The sequence below is a fragment of the Malaclemys terrapin genome, chromosome 1 (genome assembly GCF_027887155.1).
Source record: "Malaclemys terrapin pileata isolate rMalTer1 chromosome 1, rMalTer1.hap1, whole genome shotgun sequence".
NCBI lineage: Eukaryota > Metazoa > Chordata > Testudines > Emydidae > Malaclemys > Malaclemys terrapin.
The window spans coordinates 189,672,954-189,691,429 of record NC_071505.1 but is presented as its reverse complement, the minus strand read 5'-3'; the positions used below and the strand labels follow the sequence as shown (position 1 = coordinate 189,691,429).

Sequence of the window (18,476 nt, the reverse complement as noted above, 5' to 3'; positions counted from 1 at the left end):
TAAGTCGATGGGCAAATACTTCCATCAACTTAGCTACTGTCATTTGGGGAGGAGTGTTCCTGCAGTGACAGAAAAAACCCTTGTGTTAGTGTAGGCTGCATTTACACTACGGAGTTATGCCAGCATAGATAGCTATGGTGATGCTGATATAGTCACCATAACGTAGATATATTCTAATGCTAAGACAAAATAATTTTCAGGAAATCAAGATATTTCACTCATGTGTCCACCTTTGATGCATTGTTAACACCTTGGTCCTGCAAACACTTATTCTTGTGCTTACACATGCTTTGTGGGCTTGGAGCCTAAGTTAAATAATGTTTACATCCTGAAAATGAAACTCTTCTATAATTTTGCTTAACAGATAAAATATAGTCTGAACATGTTTGTTTTTGGAAGCTACTGCTAGTCTGTAGTATTCTCTCAAATACACAGATGTTTTCTATTCTAAATATGTATATTTATGCTTTTCCCCCCTCCCCCCCTCCTTCATGTTGTATTTCATAAGTTGGAAGCAAAGTGTCCTTCTTTCAGCCAGATGATGAAGTAGTGGGTAAGTTAAAGTTTGTGTGCTTTATCAGCTAACTTTGTTTCTTGAAATAATTCTTCAATTATTTGTAAGGTTGTAATCAACGCTATCACTACAAATAGACACGTTGGTTGTGTGTTTTGTTTAGTTTTTTCATATAAGTTGCAACATAATTGAAACATTTTTACTTTCACTATAATAAAACTTTCCTGAGCGGAGTACTATTTGAAGACTTTCTGCTCCGGAAATTGTCTGAATGAGACACAGAGGGACTGATCCTCAGCTGGTATAAACTGTCCTAGTGCCATTGACTTCAGTGGAGCTATGAAAATTTACGTTGTCTGAGAATCTGCCCCACAGAGGTGCATTTTCAATCCATCAATTTGAATAAATACACTGACAATTTGTGCTGGTGGTACAGATTACATACTATTTCTATACACGTGTTTTTTATCTATTTGTGTGAACATACAAGATGGCATCATTCATTATTTTATATCCCTATTGTTGTTTTTTAAAAGTTGCTAAAAAAATATTCATACAGAAACTTTTAGTGATCTGATCTTTGCTGCTCGTCCTAGTTCACTGAGGTTTGTTCACTTTGACATTCTAAATCATTTAGGTCCTGATCGAGCAAAGCATTTGAACACACATGTCACTTTAAGCACATGAGTAGTCTCATTGACTTCAATGGAATTACTGATTTGCTTAAAATTACGTGCATGCTTAGCTGCTTTGCTAACTCCAGGGCCTTTTAAAAATAACAGATGGATTCAAGATGTTTTAGTACCGCAGCCTTCATTTTTAATTCACACATTTTGTTTCAGTTTCATGTCTAATTTTTTAATGAAAATGGACCTTTTAAAAAAAAAAAAATTTTTTTTTAAGTGGATGGGAGCCCTGCTCTGTGACTTCTTATGGGCTTCCCACTAGGGAAACTCACCCAAGTGCTAACCATTGTTCCCCCCAAAATAATATTAACTAATTTAAAAAAATCTCCAGGTAAAAAGTTCTAAATCACTTGAAAAGTTTTTCCAGGATTTCCTGAATTTTGAAATCCCATTTTCATTATTGGTTTCAAGTTTAGTGAAATAAAATTAATGTTCACATTTTCCATTTACTTCTTTAATAATAAACAATTCTTATGCTTTCAGAAATGATGTAGTAATGTACAGTTTGTAAAAATTTTAGATCTGCCTAATAAACTAAAACATTATTTATAGCCCAGTGTTTTGCAGATATTTTGGCCCTGATCCTGTAAAATTTATGCACATAAGAACAGCCATATTGGGTCAGACCAAAGGTCCATCTAGCCCAGTATCCTGTCTTCCAACAGTGGCCAATGCCAGCTGCCCCCACAGGGAATGAACAGAACAGGTAATCATCAAGTAATACATCCCCTGTCGCCCATTCCCAGCTTCAGGCAAACAGAGGCTAGGGACACCATCCCTGCTCCTCCTGGCTAATAGCACTATCCTCCATGAATTTATCTAGTTCTTTTTTGAACTGGTTAAATCTGAGTGGCTGGGAAGTCATGTTGACTTCTGTGGAACTGCACAGGTGATTCAGTATATCACTGAATTGGGGCCATATGTGTTCAGTACTTTTTAAAATTGTGTATTTTATTGACCTTGTGATCTAGTTCATGAAACATAACTGGTCCCAATCATTGAAGGAAACAAAGCTGAAAAGTACTGTAAAGAGAGATCTGCAAGGGTCAAACGAAGCTCTGAAAAGTTATTGAAGTGGTGTGGATAATATTAAAGACTTGACTCTGGTCTTATGTTGATGTATATCTGGAGTAACTCAGTTGACAACAATGGAGTTACACTGGTGTGAAACTGACCTCCAAAATCATAGAATCAGGCCTATTGTTTTTACCTGTATCTGGAAAAAGAGAAGCAGTTTTTTATATTTTTCAAAATTGCTATTTGTTGATTACTATTTATCTCAACAGAACCAGAATTACATTCAAGGGAAAAATACACTTTTAAAATATCTTGAAACTATCTTTAGTTTTCTTTCCAAATACTGAAATCTTTTGACTTTCCCTTTCAAAACAACTCTTTAAATTTATATATTATGAAGATGCTACAACAATATGAAGTCCACTTATGAAACTCTTCCCTTCACAAATAAAATTTTGACAAATACATTTCCAAATTGCTGTTGTAATGTGCCTATCCATATTTAATAGATGGGGGATTTAAAGGACAGTGGATTTTGTATAACAGTTTGCTTTCCTACGGTGTTAGTTTATTAATAAAATTGAACAGACTTTGAAAAAGCATAGAATAGTTATGGTAGTGTCATTACTAGACTTATCCAAAACTGCTTAGATCTTCATGTGTAGTGCCAGTGTGTACTTCTCACTGAGGTTTACAACAATTAAATAGATTGGGCCTGATACTGTAGCCCTTATTTATAAATCAGTCATATCATGCAATAAATACCACTGAGTTCATTGGTACTATTCCCATGAGTAAAGGTTGCAAGAATGGTTCCATGGTCTGTATATAACCATAAGCATACCAATTATTGAATTATTCTCAATCTTAAAATCTAAGAGTTTATACTTAGAAGAGGACTTTCTCCTTTTTCTTTTTAATTTGACTGATGACAGTGATTAGATTAATTAGGTAAAACCATATGCATCAGAATACATTACACAGAGAAAGAGAATGCTCTGCTAAGATATCTTTCTTTTTAGAGCAGTAGTTTAATTGTAAATTCAAGAATGGTAGATTGGCCTTTTATTAAGTAAATGGGACCTGTGAAGGGGGGAATTTTGGCAGCTACTAAACCTGAGCGATATTTAATTAGAGAAGTGTCTTGGTAATGAATTGCACATGGATATACAAGTATTAAGCTGATCACAGAATATCAGGGTTGGAAGGGACCTGAGGAGGTCATCTAGTCCAACCCCCTGCTCAAAGCAGGACCAATCCCCAGACAGATTTTTGCCCCAGATCCCTAAATGGTCCCCTGCAGGATTGAACTCACAACCTGGGGTTTAGCAAACCAATGCTCAAACCACTGAGCTATCCCTCCCCCCTTAATACAAAGGCAAGGGCCCAGCCCCCAAAGGATTTATAATCTAGATCAACAACTGTAACAGGGTACCCCCTCCACTCCTGTCTTAATATATGGAGATATACCTATCTCACAGAGCTGGAAGGGACCCTGAAAGGTCATCAAGTCCAGCCCCCACTAGCAGGACCAAGTACTGATTTTTGCCTCAGATCCCTAAATGGCCCCCTCAAGGCTTGAACTCACAACCCTGGGTTTAGTAGGCCTATGCTCAAACCACTGAGCTATCCCTCCCTTGCAGTCATGTACAAGCACCACAGCTGAAGGCATATGTGAAAACAGCTTCCTGTATAAAGACTAAATATTAATACCTACCCATCAATAGAAACTTGTACTAAATTGATGTTATTGCTCCATGTCCACGATGCCTTCAGCATCTGAGCCTATCTGGGCCCACCTGAGGTGTGCGATCTCTCTTCTTCCTGTAGTGTCTAATGCACTCAGGTAGAGTCGAAAGAGGAGTGTTCATCACAGATACTGCAGAAGCAGCTAGACAACATGGGAGCAGTGTGAGGTGAGTTCGTTCATGAGCAGATGAGGAACCAAAGTACCAACAGCAGAATATCACTTTATCATCAAGAAAAGAAAATGCTGGAGTACCACTTTGAACACATGTGGCACCATTAAATCATTTGTCTTTACCTAAAGCATTGTAATAATCCAGACTGACACTTTCTTCTGCATTATATAGAAATGAGAAAAGAGGAACTGTGATGTAGACAAAGCTGCACTAATGATTCAGCTGGGAACACTCAACTTGTTTCATTTGTAATATACACTTGTATTGAATTGAAGATTTTTTTTGCTGAAAATTTTCAGGAATCTTGCCCCTGGATTCGGAAGAGCCTGGTCTCTGTGAAGTTGCTCTAGTTCATGAGCATTATTTGGGTAAGTAGATCATGACACTTGTTAATATTTAAGGTGATTATAGATGTAAAACCCAAAGTAGTCTCTTATAGACAGCCAGTGAGGTGGAACCATTGCTCTGTTTATGCGTAATAGCAGCACTCAGATGTCCCACTATCTACTCCGCCTTTCATAGACTTCCTTTGAACAATAGCAGCAATGCCATTATGTTCTGACTAAACTACACAAGCTGACTCATCTCTTATTTCGCCTAACTTCCCTCATTGCTTCATTTTTCTTTTCCCACTGATTTACCCTACCTACCCCACAGATAAACATTTTGAAAAACAACTTCCACTCTTGCTTATTACCGTCTCTCCTAGCATTGACCTCTGATCCTGAATCATCATTGCTTTAGGATCAAAGGAACACCTATAATGTACGCTAACAGACTAGAGTGGGGTGGGGAGGCAAATTCCAAAGATCAGAAACCCAGGGAAAACATGGTATTGTAGATTACACCAACATTTCCTTCTTTGGGTTCTGTTTGCCTTTCCTGGAGGCAGCATTGTCTAGTGGATAGTGACTGGACTGGAAGTCAAAACACTTGGGTTCCATTCCTGGCTCTGCCACAACCTGTTGGTTAGTGAAATGACTTACTCAAGGTATCTATCTTAAAGAAATTGTATTGTATCCTAACAATTTCTTTCTATTCTTCTGAATCCATCCATGGAGAAGCAAACTGCTCTGGCGGGTGGGGTTCTTTAAAGGATAATGTAAACTTGTTTATACTGACGCCAAACCCCCTACTCCACTTTAACTGTGTAAATTATTCTGAGAAAAATATTGTCTCCCTGATCCCTATATATTGGATGTAACCAAGTAGTGTGTTATCTAGGTTAGATCATTTTAAGGTTAAATCCCCTCCTGTTATGATTCCTTATGTCTGTAAAATAACAGTCACAGGTTTATGAATATTGAAAATAAAGGTTTATTACTCTAACACTTAAAATCACAGTGTAATGGGGTGCGCTCACCACTCTGGTGCCTCCTGCTGGCTGTCTCTGTTCGGCAGTGCACCCTCCTCTGATGGTGCCTCACCACCATCACTCGTACTGTAGGACCCACATCTCTCCATGGACCACTGCCTCTTCTTCCCCCTTCCGGGGAACCTGCAGTCTGCTGTTCAGCCACTTCCTTTAGTGGGTACTGCAGCAAGTTGTCTGGCCACTTCCTCTCTGCCCCAGCATCCTCTTTACCCTTGCCTCAAGGCCTCAGCATGCAAACCTCAGCAGCCAGCCAGGAGCTGTCTCCCACTCCCCCGGTCCCTGTTAGCAGTACTGCTCTGTCCAGGGTGCTGGCAGTTCTTTCAGCCCTACAGAGACACAGTCCTTCCATCCTCCCTGGGCTCCCAGAAGAGAACTGCCCTCCTCTGCCCTGCAGCTCCCTTTTTTTAATGGGCCTGCTTGGCCCTGATTGGCTGCTCTCTTCATCCCTTCTCTGGTCGGCTGCCTCCTGTGCAGCCTCCCTAGGGCTCTATTAACCCCTTAGAGCCCAGTGTGGAGCAGGCGCCCCATCACACAGAGGCTAAGCAAAATCAGGAGTTATATAAAAGTGACAAATATGTGCCGGTGAACTATACATACTTACTACAGAAGGAAACCCTTTTAAGGTTTCCTGTATTTTCCTGTATAGTTTACTATGTGCAGTGTCATGAACTGACTCACACAGTGTCTGATATATAATCCTAGAGTTCTCCAGTGCATCAACAGAGATATTTGGACAACCCAATAATCAGTTTTTCCTCAGGTAGTATCGTGGGGAGAGCGGAAGCTGTGCAATCTGAGTCTCGACTCTTTTGTTCCTCATATTTAAAAGGCAGTCCAGATTCTACCTACACACTGTCTTTCCACTGCGTCAGGGAGATGAAACTCACCTGCTTGGTATCACATCAGCTATCCTCCAATCCTTTGGTACAGAAGCTGATTTCAATGATAGGTTACAAACTACAGTTAGTAGGTCTGCAATTTCACATTTGAGTTCCTTCAGAACTCTTGGGTGAAATACTGTCTGGTCCTGATCACTTACTACTGTTTAGTTTATCAATTTGTTCCAAAACCTCCTCTAATAACACCTTAATCTGGGACAGTTCCTCAGATTTGTCACCTAAAAAGAGTGGTTCAAGTTTCGGAATCTCCCTCACATCCTCAGCCTTGAAGACCGATTCAAAGAATTCATTTAGTTTCTCCACAATGGCCTTATTGTCCTTGAGTGCTCCTTTAGCAACTCGATCGTCCAGTGGCCCCACTGGTTGTTTAGCAGGCTTCTTGCTTCTGATGTACTTTAAAAAAAAATTTGCTATTACTTTTTGGTTATCTGTTCTTCAAATCCTTTTTAGGCTTCCTAATTATATTTTTACACTTCATTTGCCAGAGTTTATGCTCCTTTTTATTTTCCTCACTAGGATTTAACTTCCGCTTTCTAAAGGATGCTTTTTTTGTCTCACTGCTTTTCTCCTCCATTCCATAAAGGTAATAGTAATATATGGGTAAAAAATGCTTTTGCAGCCTTATATTTTACAGTGTAATGTAATAACATGCAACAAGACAATGAAGAGATAGAGGACAGAATAGCAACGCTTGGGGATTCTACTTTCTACTACTATTCTTCATCAAAATGTCCTCACAAGTGTAATCGACTTTTGCGTTCCTGCCAGGTGCTGGGGAACCTGGCAGAGTAACAGAACAGAATCACTTTATAAACTAGAAATTCCAGGTCTAGTGATATTTCTTTCTAACGTAGGTAATTTTAAAAGTTCAGTTGAGAATTTGACATTGAGATAGGAAGGTATCCCAACCCAGTTGGAATAAAGTCTGGCATAGAGAACAAATTGATAAACTAAACAGTAATAAGTCACCAGAACCTGATGGTATTCACCAAAGAGTTTTGAAGGAACTCAAATGTGAAATTGAAGAACTACTAACTGTTGTTTGTAACCTATCATTTAAATTGGATTCTGTATCAAATGACTGGAGGACAGCTAATGTGACACCAATTTTTAAAAAGTGTTCTATAGGTGATCCCAGCAATTACAGGCTGGTAAGCTGTCATGGGATAAGAGGGAAGGTGCTCTCATGGATTGGTAACTGGTTAAAAGATAAGAAACAAAGGGTAGGAATAAATGGTCAGTTTTCAGAATTGAGAGAGGTAAATAGTGGTGTCCCCCCGCAGTCTGTACTGGGACCAGTCATATTCAACATACTCATTAATGATCTGGAAAAAGGGGTAAACAGCGAGGTGGCAAAATTTGCAGATGATACAAAACTACTCAAGATAGTTAAGTCCCAAGCAGACTGCGAAGTGCTACAAAAGGATGTCACAAAACTGGGTGACTGGGCAACAAAATGGCAGATGAAATTTAGTGTTGATAAATGCAAAGTAATGCACATTGGAAAACATAATCCCAACTACACATATAAAATGATGGGGTCTAAATTCGCTGTTACCATTCAAGAAAGAGATCTTGGAGTCATTGTGACTAGGTGTCTGATGTGTGCAGCAGCAGTCAAAAAAGTGAACAGAATGTTGGAAATAATTTAAAAACGGGATAGATAATAGATCGAAAATATCGTGTTGCCTCTATATAAATCCATGATACGCCCACATCTTGAATAGTGTGTGCAGATATGGTCTCCCCATCTCAAAAAAGATATATTGGAATTGAAAAAGGTTAGCGGTATGGAACGGCTTCCATGTGAGGAGAGATTACTAAGATTGGGACTTTTCAGCTTGGAAAAGATGACTAAGGGGGGTTATGATAGAGGTCTATAAAATAAATGACTGGTGTGAAGAAAGTCAATAAGGAAGTGTTATTTACTCCTTCTCATAACACAAGAACTAGAGGTCACCAAATTAAATTAATAGGCAGCAGGTTTAAAACAAACAAAAGGAAGGATTTTTTCACACAATGCACAGTTAACCTGTGGAACTCTTTGCCAGAGGATGTTGTAAAGGCCAAGACCATAACAGGGTTAAAAAAAGAACTAGATAAATTCATGGAGGATAGGTCCATAAATGGCTTTTAGCCAGGATGGGCAGGGATGGTGTCCCTAGCCTCTGTTTGCCTGAAGCTGGGGAATGGGAAACCGGGGATGGATCATTTGATGATTACCTGTTCTGTTCATTCCCTCTGGGGCACCTGGCATTGGCCACTGTCGGAAGACAGGATACTGGGCTAGATGGACCTTTGGTCTGACCCAGTATGGCCATTCTTATGTAGGTGACTTGATTTAGAGGAAATGACTGGTCTTTGTCGTTTCTTCCTCTATTTTTATAGAAAATGACTAAGGGTCTAGAGATAAAAACTTGTTAACATTGTTTTTATTGAAATGTCAAGTCTTTACAAAAACCTATTGCTTTCTTTATCTCTCTGTTTATTTCTTCTTTTTTACACAGTTCATAAACCAGAAAAAGTCCCTTGGGTTGAAGCAGCAGGCACCATTCGTGATGGCCTACGAGCATACACAGCCCTACATTATCTTTCCCATGTTTCTCCTGGAAAAACTGTACTAGTAATGGATGGAGCAAGTGTAGGTAACAATAACACCCTAAAGGCATATCTTTAAAATAATTTAGGAACAGATTATTTCCTACTCATATATAGTAATTTATAGAGTTGTCAAGCGATTAAAAAAAAAATGGTGATTAATCACATGATTAAATCGTACTGTTAAACAATAATAGAATTTGATTTATTTAAATATTTTGTGATGTTTTTCTACATTTTCAAATATATTGATTTCAATTACAACACAGAATACAAAGTATACAGTGCTCACTTTATTTTTATTTTTTTATTATAAATATTTGCACTGTAAAAAACAATAAATAGTTTTTCAGTTCACCTAATACAAGTACTGTAGTGCAATCTCTTTTTCATGAAGTTTGAACTTACAAATATATAGAACCATGTACAAAAAAAACCTGCATTCAGAAATAAAACAATGTGAAACTTTGGAGCTTACAAGTCCACTCAGTCCTACTTCTTGTTCAGCCAATCGCTCAGATAAACAAGTTTGTTTACATTTGCAGGAGATAATGCTGCCTGCTTCTTGTTTACAATGTCACCTGAAAGTGAGAACAGGCATTCACATGGCATTGTTGTAGCTGGTGTCACAAAATATTTATGTGCCAGATGTACTAAAGATTCATATGTCCCTTCATGCTTCAACCATCGTTACAGAGGACATATGCCCATGCTGATGACTGGTTCTGCCTGATAACGATCCAAAGCAGCGTGGACTGACACATGTTCATTTTCATCATCTTGAGTCAGATGCCACCAGCAGAAGGTTGATTTTCTTTTTTGGTGGTTCTGGTTCTGCAGTTTCCACATTGGAGTATAGCTCTTTTAAGATTTCTGAAAACATGCTCCACACCTCGTCCGGCTGAGATTTTGGAAGGCACTTCAGATTCTTAAACCTTGGGTCAAGTGCTGTAGCTATCTTTAGAAAGCTCATATTGGTACCATCTTTGCATTTTGTCAAATCTGCAGTAAAAGTGTTCTTAAAAGGAACAACATGTGCTGGGTCATCATCCGAGACTACTATAACATGAAATATATGGCAGAATGCAGGTAAAACAGAGCAAGAGACATACAATTCTCCCCCAAGGAGTTCAGTCACAAATTTAATTAACAGATTATTTTTTTAATGAGCGTCATCAGCTTGGAAGCACATCATCTGGAATAGTGGCCGAAGCATGAAGGGGCATACAAATGTTTAGCATATCTGGCACGTAAGTGCCTTGCAGTGCTGGCTACAAAAGTGCCATGTGTACGCCTATTCTCGCTTTCAGGTGACATTGTAAATAAGAAGCAGGCAGCATTATCTCCCGTAAATGTAAACAAACTTGTTTCGCTTAGCGATTGGCTGAACAAGAAGTAGGACTGAGTGGACTTGTAAAACTTTAGAGCCTACATAGTTTTGTTTTTAATGGCAGTTATGTAACAAAAAAAAATCTACATTTGTAAGTTGTATTTTCACGATAAAGAGATTGCACTACGGTATTGTAGGAGGTGAATTGAAAAATACTATTATTATTTTTGCAAATATTTGTAATAAAAAATAATAATATAAAGTGAGCATTGTACACTTTTTGTATTCTGTGTTGTAATTGAAATCAATATATTTTAAAATGTAGAAAAACATCCAATATTTTGCATCCAACATGCAAATATTTAATGAATTTCAATTAGTATTCTATTGTTTAATAGTGAGATTAAAACTGTGATTAATCGTGATTAATTTTTTGAGTTAATTGCGTGAGTCCCTAGTAATTTACTTTTATCAAGGAATTTACCCAGGAACATAGCATTTGCAATGACAGATTGGACTAATCAAGTCAGGTATCCTCTTCCTGTGGCTTTCAGTAGATGATTCACTAGGATAAGAAGGGGCACCCCTAAATACATTGGGACAGTTGTACAATCCTATCCATGTTGTGTGGGGAGCTTTGCTCTACTTTGACACACTCTTTATATTGATCCCTCAACTGTAGATGGAAGAAGATTTCTTTAGTTTGACCTCTTTCCCCACCACCACTTTTCAATTTCTCTTACATTGTTGTTCAATTTTGAATACCTGCCCTCTTAATTGCTGGTACAGCTGTTAGGTTCACTTGAGCAAAGAACCATCAATGTAAATATAGCTTGGCAACATATACAAGATAGGTGCTTGGAGCTCCTCTCTAGGGAGCATGTCATCCTTCAAGTAGCAACCAAACGCAAAGACCTCCTCCCTTCTACAGACATACTCAGAAATTGCAGCTGCATTTACAATACTTTATACATTGGAGCTGGAATTCAATCTACAGCTGTTCTGGAAGGATTGTTAATCTCCTAGAGCCTGATCCAAAGCCCATTAAAGTCAATGAAAAGACTTCCATTGACTTCAGTGAGCATAAGAGCAGGCTCCTAGGGATCTGAAATACTTGTCCAGCCATATTTCATTAAGACACCAAAAATATTAAGCCTGTTTCAAGGTGTCCTCCTTTGATCGCTCTAGAGCTACCCTTGTAATACAACTCTTCTTTTCAAACTACATTTCATTACTGTGGTTGTAAATAAACTGGTATATAATTTTTCCCTGCAGCCATTTGGTACAATAGCTATTCAGTTAGCACAGCACAGAGGAGCCAAAGTAATTTCTACAGCATATAGTCTTGAAGACAAGCAGTACTTGGAGAGGCTTAGACCTCCTGTGGGTAAGTTCTATTCTTTGACACTACACTTTGTGGGAACAACGATTTGAAATATATTTTTCAATTTGACGTTTTTATTTATTTTAACAACTGAAATCTAAAATCCAAACTTAAAAATAGTCTCATATATAGTGTAAAGGTTTAGTCTAATTTCCTTTCAAAGGCAGTTAACATATATTTTTAGATGTATTTAACAGGACTTTTTGATCTTCACATCCATTGTGGTGTTGGCTATTTCTCAATACTTCTTATCTAACAAAAAGACACTTCTATATAAGTTAATGCCTGGTTTTAGTCAGACTGCTTGGGCAGTCTCTTCCTGTAGTAAATAACATTGCCCGAGAGTAGAAAGAAAATGTTATCTGACCATCAGTAGCACAGAATCAAATCTCTGTACCTGAATTTCTGACATAATCGTGACCCCGAGGTATAGTATTTAGCTGCCTAAAATCAGAATTGAAACAAACTGAATTTAATTCAGAATTGAAACTATGGGGAATTAGTTTTAAGTTGTTACAGAAACAAGAGGGAGCTCAGTTTCATGATACTGGTATAATTTCTTTGTCAGAAAATCAGTGAAGTTCTGTAGTTAGGAATCTAATCCTCTGGAAGTTTGAGCCAGAGTCTTTCCATTGACTTCAGTGGGTTTCAGATTAAGCTCCAAGTGCATGTTCGTCTATGACTCCTTCAGTTCCCAGTTTGTTGTGACATACACTAGGATTTTTTGGAGTAAGATATTGGGACACTATTCTTGGGAGTCAAAAGATTGTTTTTGATTAGGGATACAGGGAAAATAGATCTAATTTGTGTATTTTAGATTTTTTAAAAAGACAATGTAAGCATAAAATCCTGCTTTTTCCAAAATGTGTAAATTGTGTAAATTTAGTACAAGTTTCACTTGAAAGGGAGGTATTAATATTTGGTCCATATACAGGAAGCTGTTTTCACATATACTTTCAATAATTTGTTGACTAAAGACAGTAGCAAAACAGAGGAAGTATGTTAAACTGGTGGATTCTAATGTTATTTTCAGAATCAGGACAGAATATGAACATAAGTATGAGCATAATGTATTTCTAGCAGAGTACAGATGAGACATAAGAAAGAAATGTGCACTTATGGTAATCAGCTGCAAAGTTTATTTATATACGTTCCCTGTGACAGTTCTCCTGTGTGTTGATGTCATGGTTCTCTCTGAGCCTTCTCAGTATAGTAAATAGCAGGTATTTGATACTGGACAACTTTCATACTCAGTAATAGCACATATTGGATAAATGGTGGCTTCAAGTCATGAAAAGTGTTGCTCTTACCAACTATTCATCATTAAGTTCAGTGGAAGCAGGAGGGAAGGACTGAAGACCTGTCTAAGGTACATTGAAACTGTTAGTCAGGACCATATATTGCTTCTAGAGAGCTAATGTGATTGTGCTGATCTGAGAAGACTTGGTGAACCTTGTAATAAATATTGTGGTTTTTTTTTTAATTTCTATAAACTATGGAGGATCTTTGATTTTGTAAAATGATTTATTACACAGATAAGCCTTGTCTGCACTGGTTGAAAAATTGTTATTGCACCTTGTCGGCGAGAAGTGGGTTTAAACAGGGTTGTGACTAACACATTTGAATTACAGGCTGGAGCACATTGACCTAAAGTTCAAAATTTATAAATACTCATTGAATATAGTACTCAATGTTCTGTATGTGAATGAAGTGGTTCCAAATAACTAGACTGTCACTTCACATTTTAGACAAATAACTAGACTGCCACCTCACAATTGGTTACCAATCACCAGCTTTTTAAAATAGATGTTAAATAATTTTGAAATATATCTGTTACAGAATTGATACTTGTTTCTTTTTATACCATGTTGAATTATGCTCTCAGTCATGGCATCATTTTGATTAATGAATGAAAGAAATAGTAGGGTACCCAAGATGCATCCCCTGAAACAACTGATACTCTAGCATAGTAGTTCTCAAACATGGGTACACGTTCCCCTGGGGGTACACAGAGGTCTTCCAGCAGGTACATCAACTCATCTAGATAGTTGTCTAGTTTTACAACAGGCTACATAAAAAGCACTAGCGAAATCCGTATAAACTAAAATTTCATGCAGACAATGACTTGTTTATACTGCTCTACAGACTATACCCTGAAATATAAGTACAATATTTATATTCATATTGATTTATTTTATAATTATATGGTAAAAATGAGAAAGTAAGCAATTTTTCAGTAACAGGCTTAAAGGAAGGCCACTCTGCCTCACTACAATTCCTAACTAAGTTTGGTTGTTTTTTTCATTTACTGACTCTTCTAAATGCCTGTTTCACACCTTCTTCTTCTTCTCTCCTTTTTTCTTCCTTAATATCAAAAAGGCACGAGGCAACCTTTAATTGGTAAGTTCACTTTGCAAATTTTAGTTTAATCTCTTATGTTTTGCATATGTACCTCCAATTTTATTTGTAATTTTTCAGTTATGTTAATTTAAAGTGCAAAAACTTTACTGATGCAGCTTATTTAAATAGAAATGTCTATTTTATTCCACAAGCTGGAAAAAAGTTTGAATTGGCTACTTCTGTACCCTAATTTTTCTTGATTTCCAGCAACTGGAATCGTAGATTTCAGTCTTACTTTCATAACTGTATGTAGACAGCTACTGCAGGGGTGGGCAAACTGCGGCCCGCAGGCCGGATCTGGCCCACAAGCCATTTTAAGCTGGCCTGTGAGCTCCCGCTGTCCAGCCGGGGCGCAGGGTCAGGGGCCGCACCATGCAGCTCCTGGAAGCTGTGGCATGGCCCAGCTCCGGCTCCTATCCGCTCCAATAGCCCCTTCCGGCGCTCCAATAGGAGCTGCAGGGGTGGTGCCTGCAGATGGGGCAGCGTGCAGAGCTGCCTGGCCATGCCTATACGTAGGGGCCGGAGAAGGGATAAGCCACTGCTTCCAGGAGCCACTTGAGGTAAGCACCGCTCAGAGCCTGCACCCCCGAGCCACTCTCCGCACCCCAGTCCCCTGCCTCAGCCCTGATCCCCCTCCCGCCCTCCGAATCCTTCAGTCCCAGTCCAGAGCACCCTCCTACACCCCAAACTCCTCATCCCCAGCCCCCCCAGAGCCCACACCCCCAACCAGAGCCCTCACCCCCTCGCACACCCCAACCCCAATTTTGTGAGCATTCATGGCCCACCATACAATTTATATTCCCAGATGTGGCCCTCGGGCCAAAAACTTTGCCCACCCCTGAGCTACTGGATAGTTGGTGCAAGGTAAACCTTATCAACACCTTTTTGTTCAAGAAAACTTTGAAACGTGAGCAAGAAAACATTCTTTAATGTGATATTGTGTAATAGCACTACACAGGTTAAAATCTATATAAAAAATGTAATATGTTAATCTTCACAGCATTTCTGTTAGGTAGGTAATTAAGTGTTATCATTATTGCAAGGTTATTTTAGATGAGGATAATGATGCAATGCGATCAAGTGACTTGCTTAAATCCACAAAGCAAGTCAATGACACAACCATGATTAAAAATGATGACTTTCTGATCATTCCTCTAGTCCAGTTGCCCCCATTTTTTTCCCGTCACATCCCTCCCCTTACCCATAATGGAACCTGTCCTCACCCCTCTCTCCCCCATCCCCATCCCCACCGGGAGCTGGGCCATGGTCGGGGGCCGGGAGCCAGGCTTGCAGGGCCGCAGCTGGGGTTGGGGGCAGGGCCAGAGCCAAGCAGGGGGCAGAGTGGGGCTAAGAGCCACTCCCTCCCCGTCCCCCATGTGGGCTGGCCCAGGCCCAGCCACACCTTCCTCAACATTCCTCCGCGCCCCGCTAGGGGGGTGAGTCCCAGAGTATGGAGACCACTGTTCTAGTCCATATTGCTTCTATAGTATAGCCCAGTGGTTCTCAAACTGTGGGTCGTGACCCTGTTCTAAGCTAGTCCTGGCAACTCCATTAAACTTGCTGGGGGCCGAAGCCTGAGCCCCACAGCCCGGGGCCAAAGCCCAAGGGCTTCAGCGCTGGGCAGCAGGACTCAGATTACAAGTCCCCTGGCTGAGACTAAAGCCTTTGGGCTTCTGCTTTGGCTCCCCCACCCACTCAGGCTTCAGTCCCCTCTCCTGGGGTCGTGTAGTAATTTTTGTTGTCAGAAGGAGGTCTCAGTGCAAAGAAGTTTGCGAACCCCTGGTATAGCTAATTACCTCTATCATCATCATCTAATTTTGATCACTGATAATTTTTTTTTTTAATGCTGTCTTGTCATAAACACCACTATATATTTCATTTTGAGCTTAAATGCTGTTAAATATACTTTAGTCGTTCGTTTTAAGTAAATTCAATCACTGGTCTTAAATAATTTGGAGAATAGAAACTGCTGGACTTGTTTGCTTTGCTGCAATTTTGTTCATAGCTCATTTTAAAGAATAGAAACTCCATTTGTATGTGTTCTGCTTTGGGTTTAAGTTCTAGATTCTTACTGTAACTGACCAAACTTACTGTCCTGTCTAGCTCGAGTCATTGATGTCTCAAATGGTAAGATTGATGTGGCAGAAAGCTGTTTGGAGGAAACAGGCGGGCTGGGAGTGGATATTGTCCTAGATGCTGGAGGTTTGTAACTGCTGCAGAATTGCTCTGCTGAGTGGTATTAAATATTTTTATTTTTGACAAAATGCAAAACACGTCAATTAAAAAACACACCTACATAATAAACAACAATTGTGTGTCTCTTCTCCCACAATGTGCAAATGCACTTGTGCCTCTGAATGCCAGACCTTCTTAAGCGTATGAGATTGTCACCCTTTAATGGAAGTATCTGGTACTACTACACAGTCATACAGATTAGTATTAGTTGTTAAGTAAACATTTTACTAATTATATTACTAGTTAAGTGAACATTTTACTAATTACGTTACTTTTAAATAAAACTCCTTGGACAGTTATATTGCAAATAACTTATTTCCCATTGACAATATATGGTGCTGAATGACTAAAACTGGGACGTTTTTTGATCATTAAAATAAATAAAATTCATCATCTAAATCCTGGCTGCTATCTTTTCTTTTAGTTTGAAAAGGAATCAGCATGGAGGAAATTTCTACTACTGCTGTTTTTGCTGTTTAGTGGATAAAGTAAAGACATAAATCTCCAGTGCTGTCAGTCAGCACCTTGCATGAGCATTAAAGCCCAGAGTGAACGTGAATAAACCTCCTATGCTGAGAATACGACTTGCTTTATAGTTAACAGGTTTTATTACTATTTAATGGTAATTAAAACATTTGTGGGACTTTCTAGAAAAACTTCCACTGAGCTCTTATTTATTAAAAGGAATCTATATTAATATAATGTTACTGGTATTGCTTCATAGAGATTCTGCTTTTGCATATATTTCACTAAAAACATTTTCAGCTGTATTTAATCACTGCCATGCATCTGTTTTGGTCTGTATTCTACTACACTGATCTGCAAACTGTGTATCTCAAAAACAGTTTTTCACCCCATTAAAAATACATTTAGAGTCAATTTAAGACTGAACTGAAAAAACAAGAATAAGGAAAATGTAAAATGTACAAGTCATGTGCTTTTCAGTGAGAAATCTTCATGAGATTCTGTTTCTTATATATGCAAAACATATTTTTCTGATAAAGCGGAAACTGAACATAAAATTTATTTTGTTAGGCATTGTACATAATTTGTATTGCTTTTGTTTTTTAAAGTGAGATTATACAGTAAAGAAGATGAGTCAACATTAAAACCGCAACTGCTGCCACACAAACATGATATCATTACACTTCTTAGTGTTGGAGGACACTGGGTAACCACAGAGAAAAACCTCCAGGTAAGGACAAAATACTGCAAGTTACTCTTAACCACAAAGTATTTTAGACCAAATGTCCATAGAACTCTGTCTCTCAGATGAATGGTCTCCCACTGCTAAAATAATATCTATCCATTTGTGCACACACATGCACAAGCACACAAACCTTGATGTTTACTTCCAAAGCCGCAGCAAGTATTTATCCCGGGACATTAATAAATGTCTTTATTTCTATCATATAACAAATCACAGTGTCATTTTGTATGAGTGGTGGTGGTGTAGAAAAGAAATTACTGTAATAGCATGGACACTATTATTGAAGGGTTCATTCTGTTTGGCTCAAAGTATTGAACTGATTTGCCAGTCATACAAGTACCATTTTTTCAAAAAAATTACACTGTTGTAACTATTATGAATCAGTTAATTTCTGATAGATTTGGAAGGGTTTTTTCTCATCTTTTAGCAGTAAATATAAATCAATCATCCAGTAATCTGATTGGCTCATACCATTTTCATTTGAGAAACTGTAATGATGTTTCCATTAATTTGTTTAAGTTGGACCCTCCAGATAGCCATTGCTTGTTTCTTAAGGGAGCCACAGTCTCTTTTCTGAATGATGAAGTATGGAATTTGTCAAATGTGCAACAAGGGAAGTATCTTTATATCCTTTAATGGTGATTTTAGACGCTAACCAGTAATCTGCTTGTGGGAGGGGAAAATTATGAGAAAACTACTAGTATATACTCTAATCTAACAAAGCACCTAAGCATATGCTAAATTTTAACCATGTGGTTAAATGTTTTGCTACTTCAGAAACATACTTACCATTGTTTGGAATATCATTGTATGTATATTTCATTATTGCTATGACCAAACTTTTTATGTAGATTCCCTCTAAGTGTATACAGTATCTCCTCACTTAACGTTGTAGTTATATCCTTG

The 18,476-nt window shown here is 38.4% G+C and overlaps 1 protein-coding gene across 9 annotated transcripts in view; it reads left to right on the top strand.

The window, feature by feature from the left end:
- Window positions 1–18,476, top strand: part of CRYZL1 (crystallin zeta like 1) — a 31,969-nt gene that overhangs the window by 6,710 nt on the left and 6,783 nt on the right. For all 9 annotated transcript variants that reach the window (XM_054048518.1, XM_054048490.1, XM_054048493.1 and 6 more), the window contains 8 exons: window positions 509–553; window positions 4,439–4,507; window positions 8,921–9,054; window positions 11,617–11,728; window positions 14,105–14,125; window positions 16,229–16,327; window positions 17,434–17,555; window positions 18,090–18,195. In XM_054048518.1, the coding sequence (XP_053904493.1) occupies window positions 509–553; window positions 4,439–4,507; window positions 8,921–9,054; window positions 11,617–11,728; window positions 14,105–14,125; window positions 16,229–16,327; window positions 17,434–17,555; window positions 18,090–18,195 (708 nt within the window). The remainder of the gene's footprint in view (window positions 1–508; window positions 554–4,438; window positions 4,508–8,920; window positions 9,055–11,616; window positions 11,729–14,104; window positions 14,126–16,228; window positions 16,328–17,433; window positions 17,556–18,089; window positions 18,196–18,476) is intronic.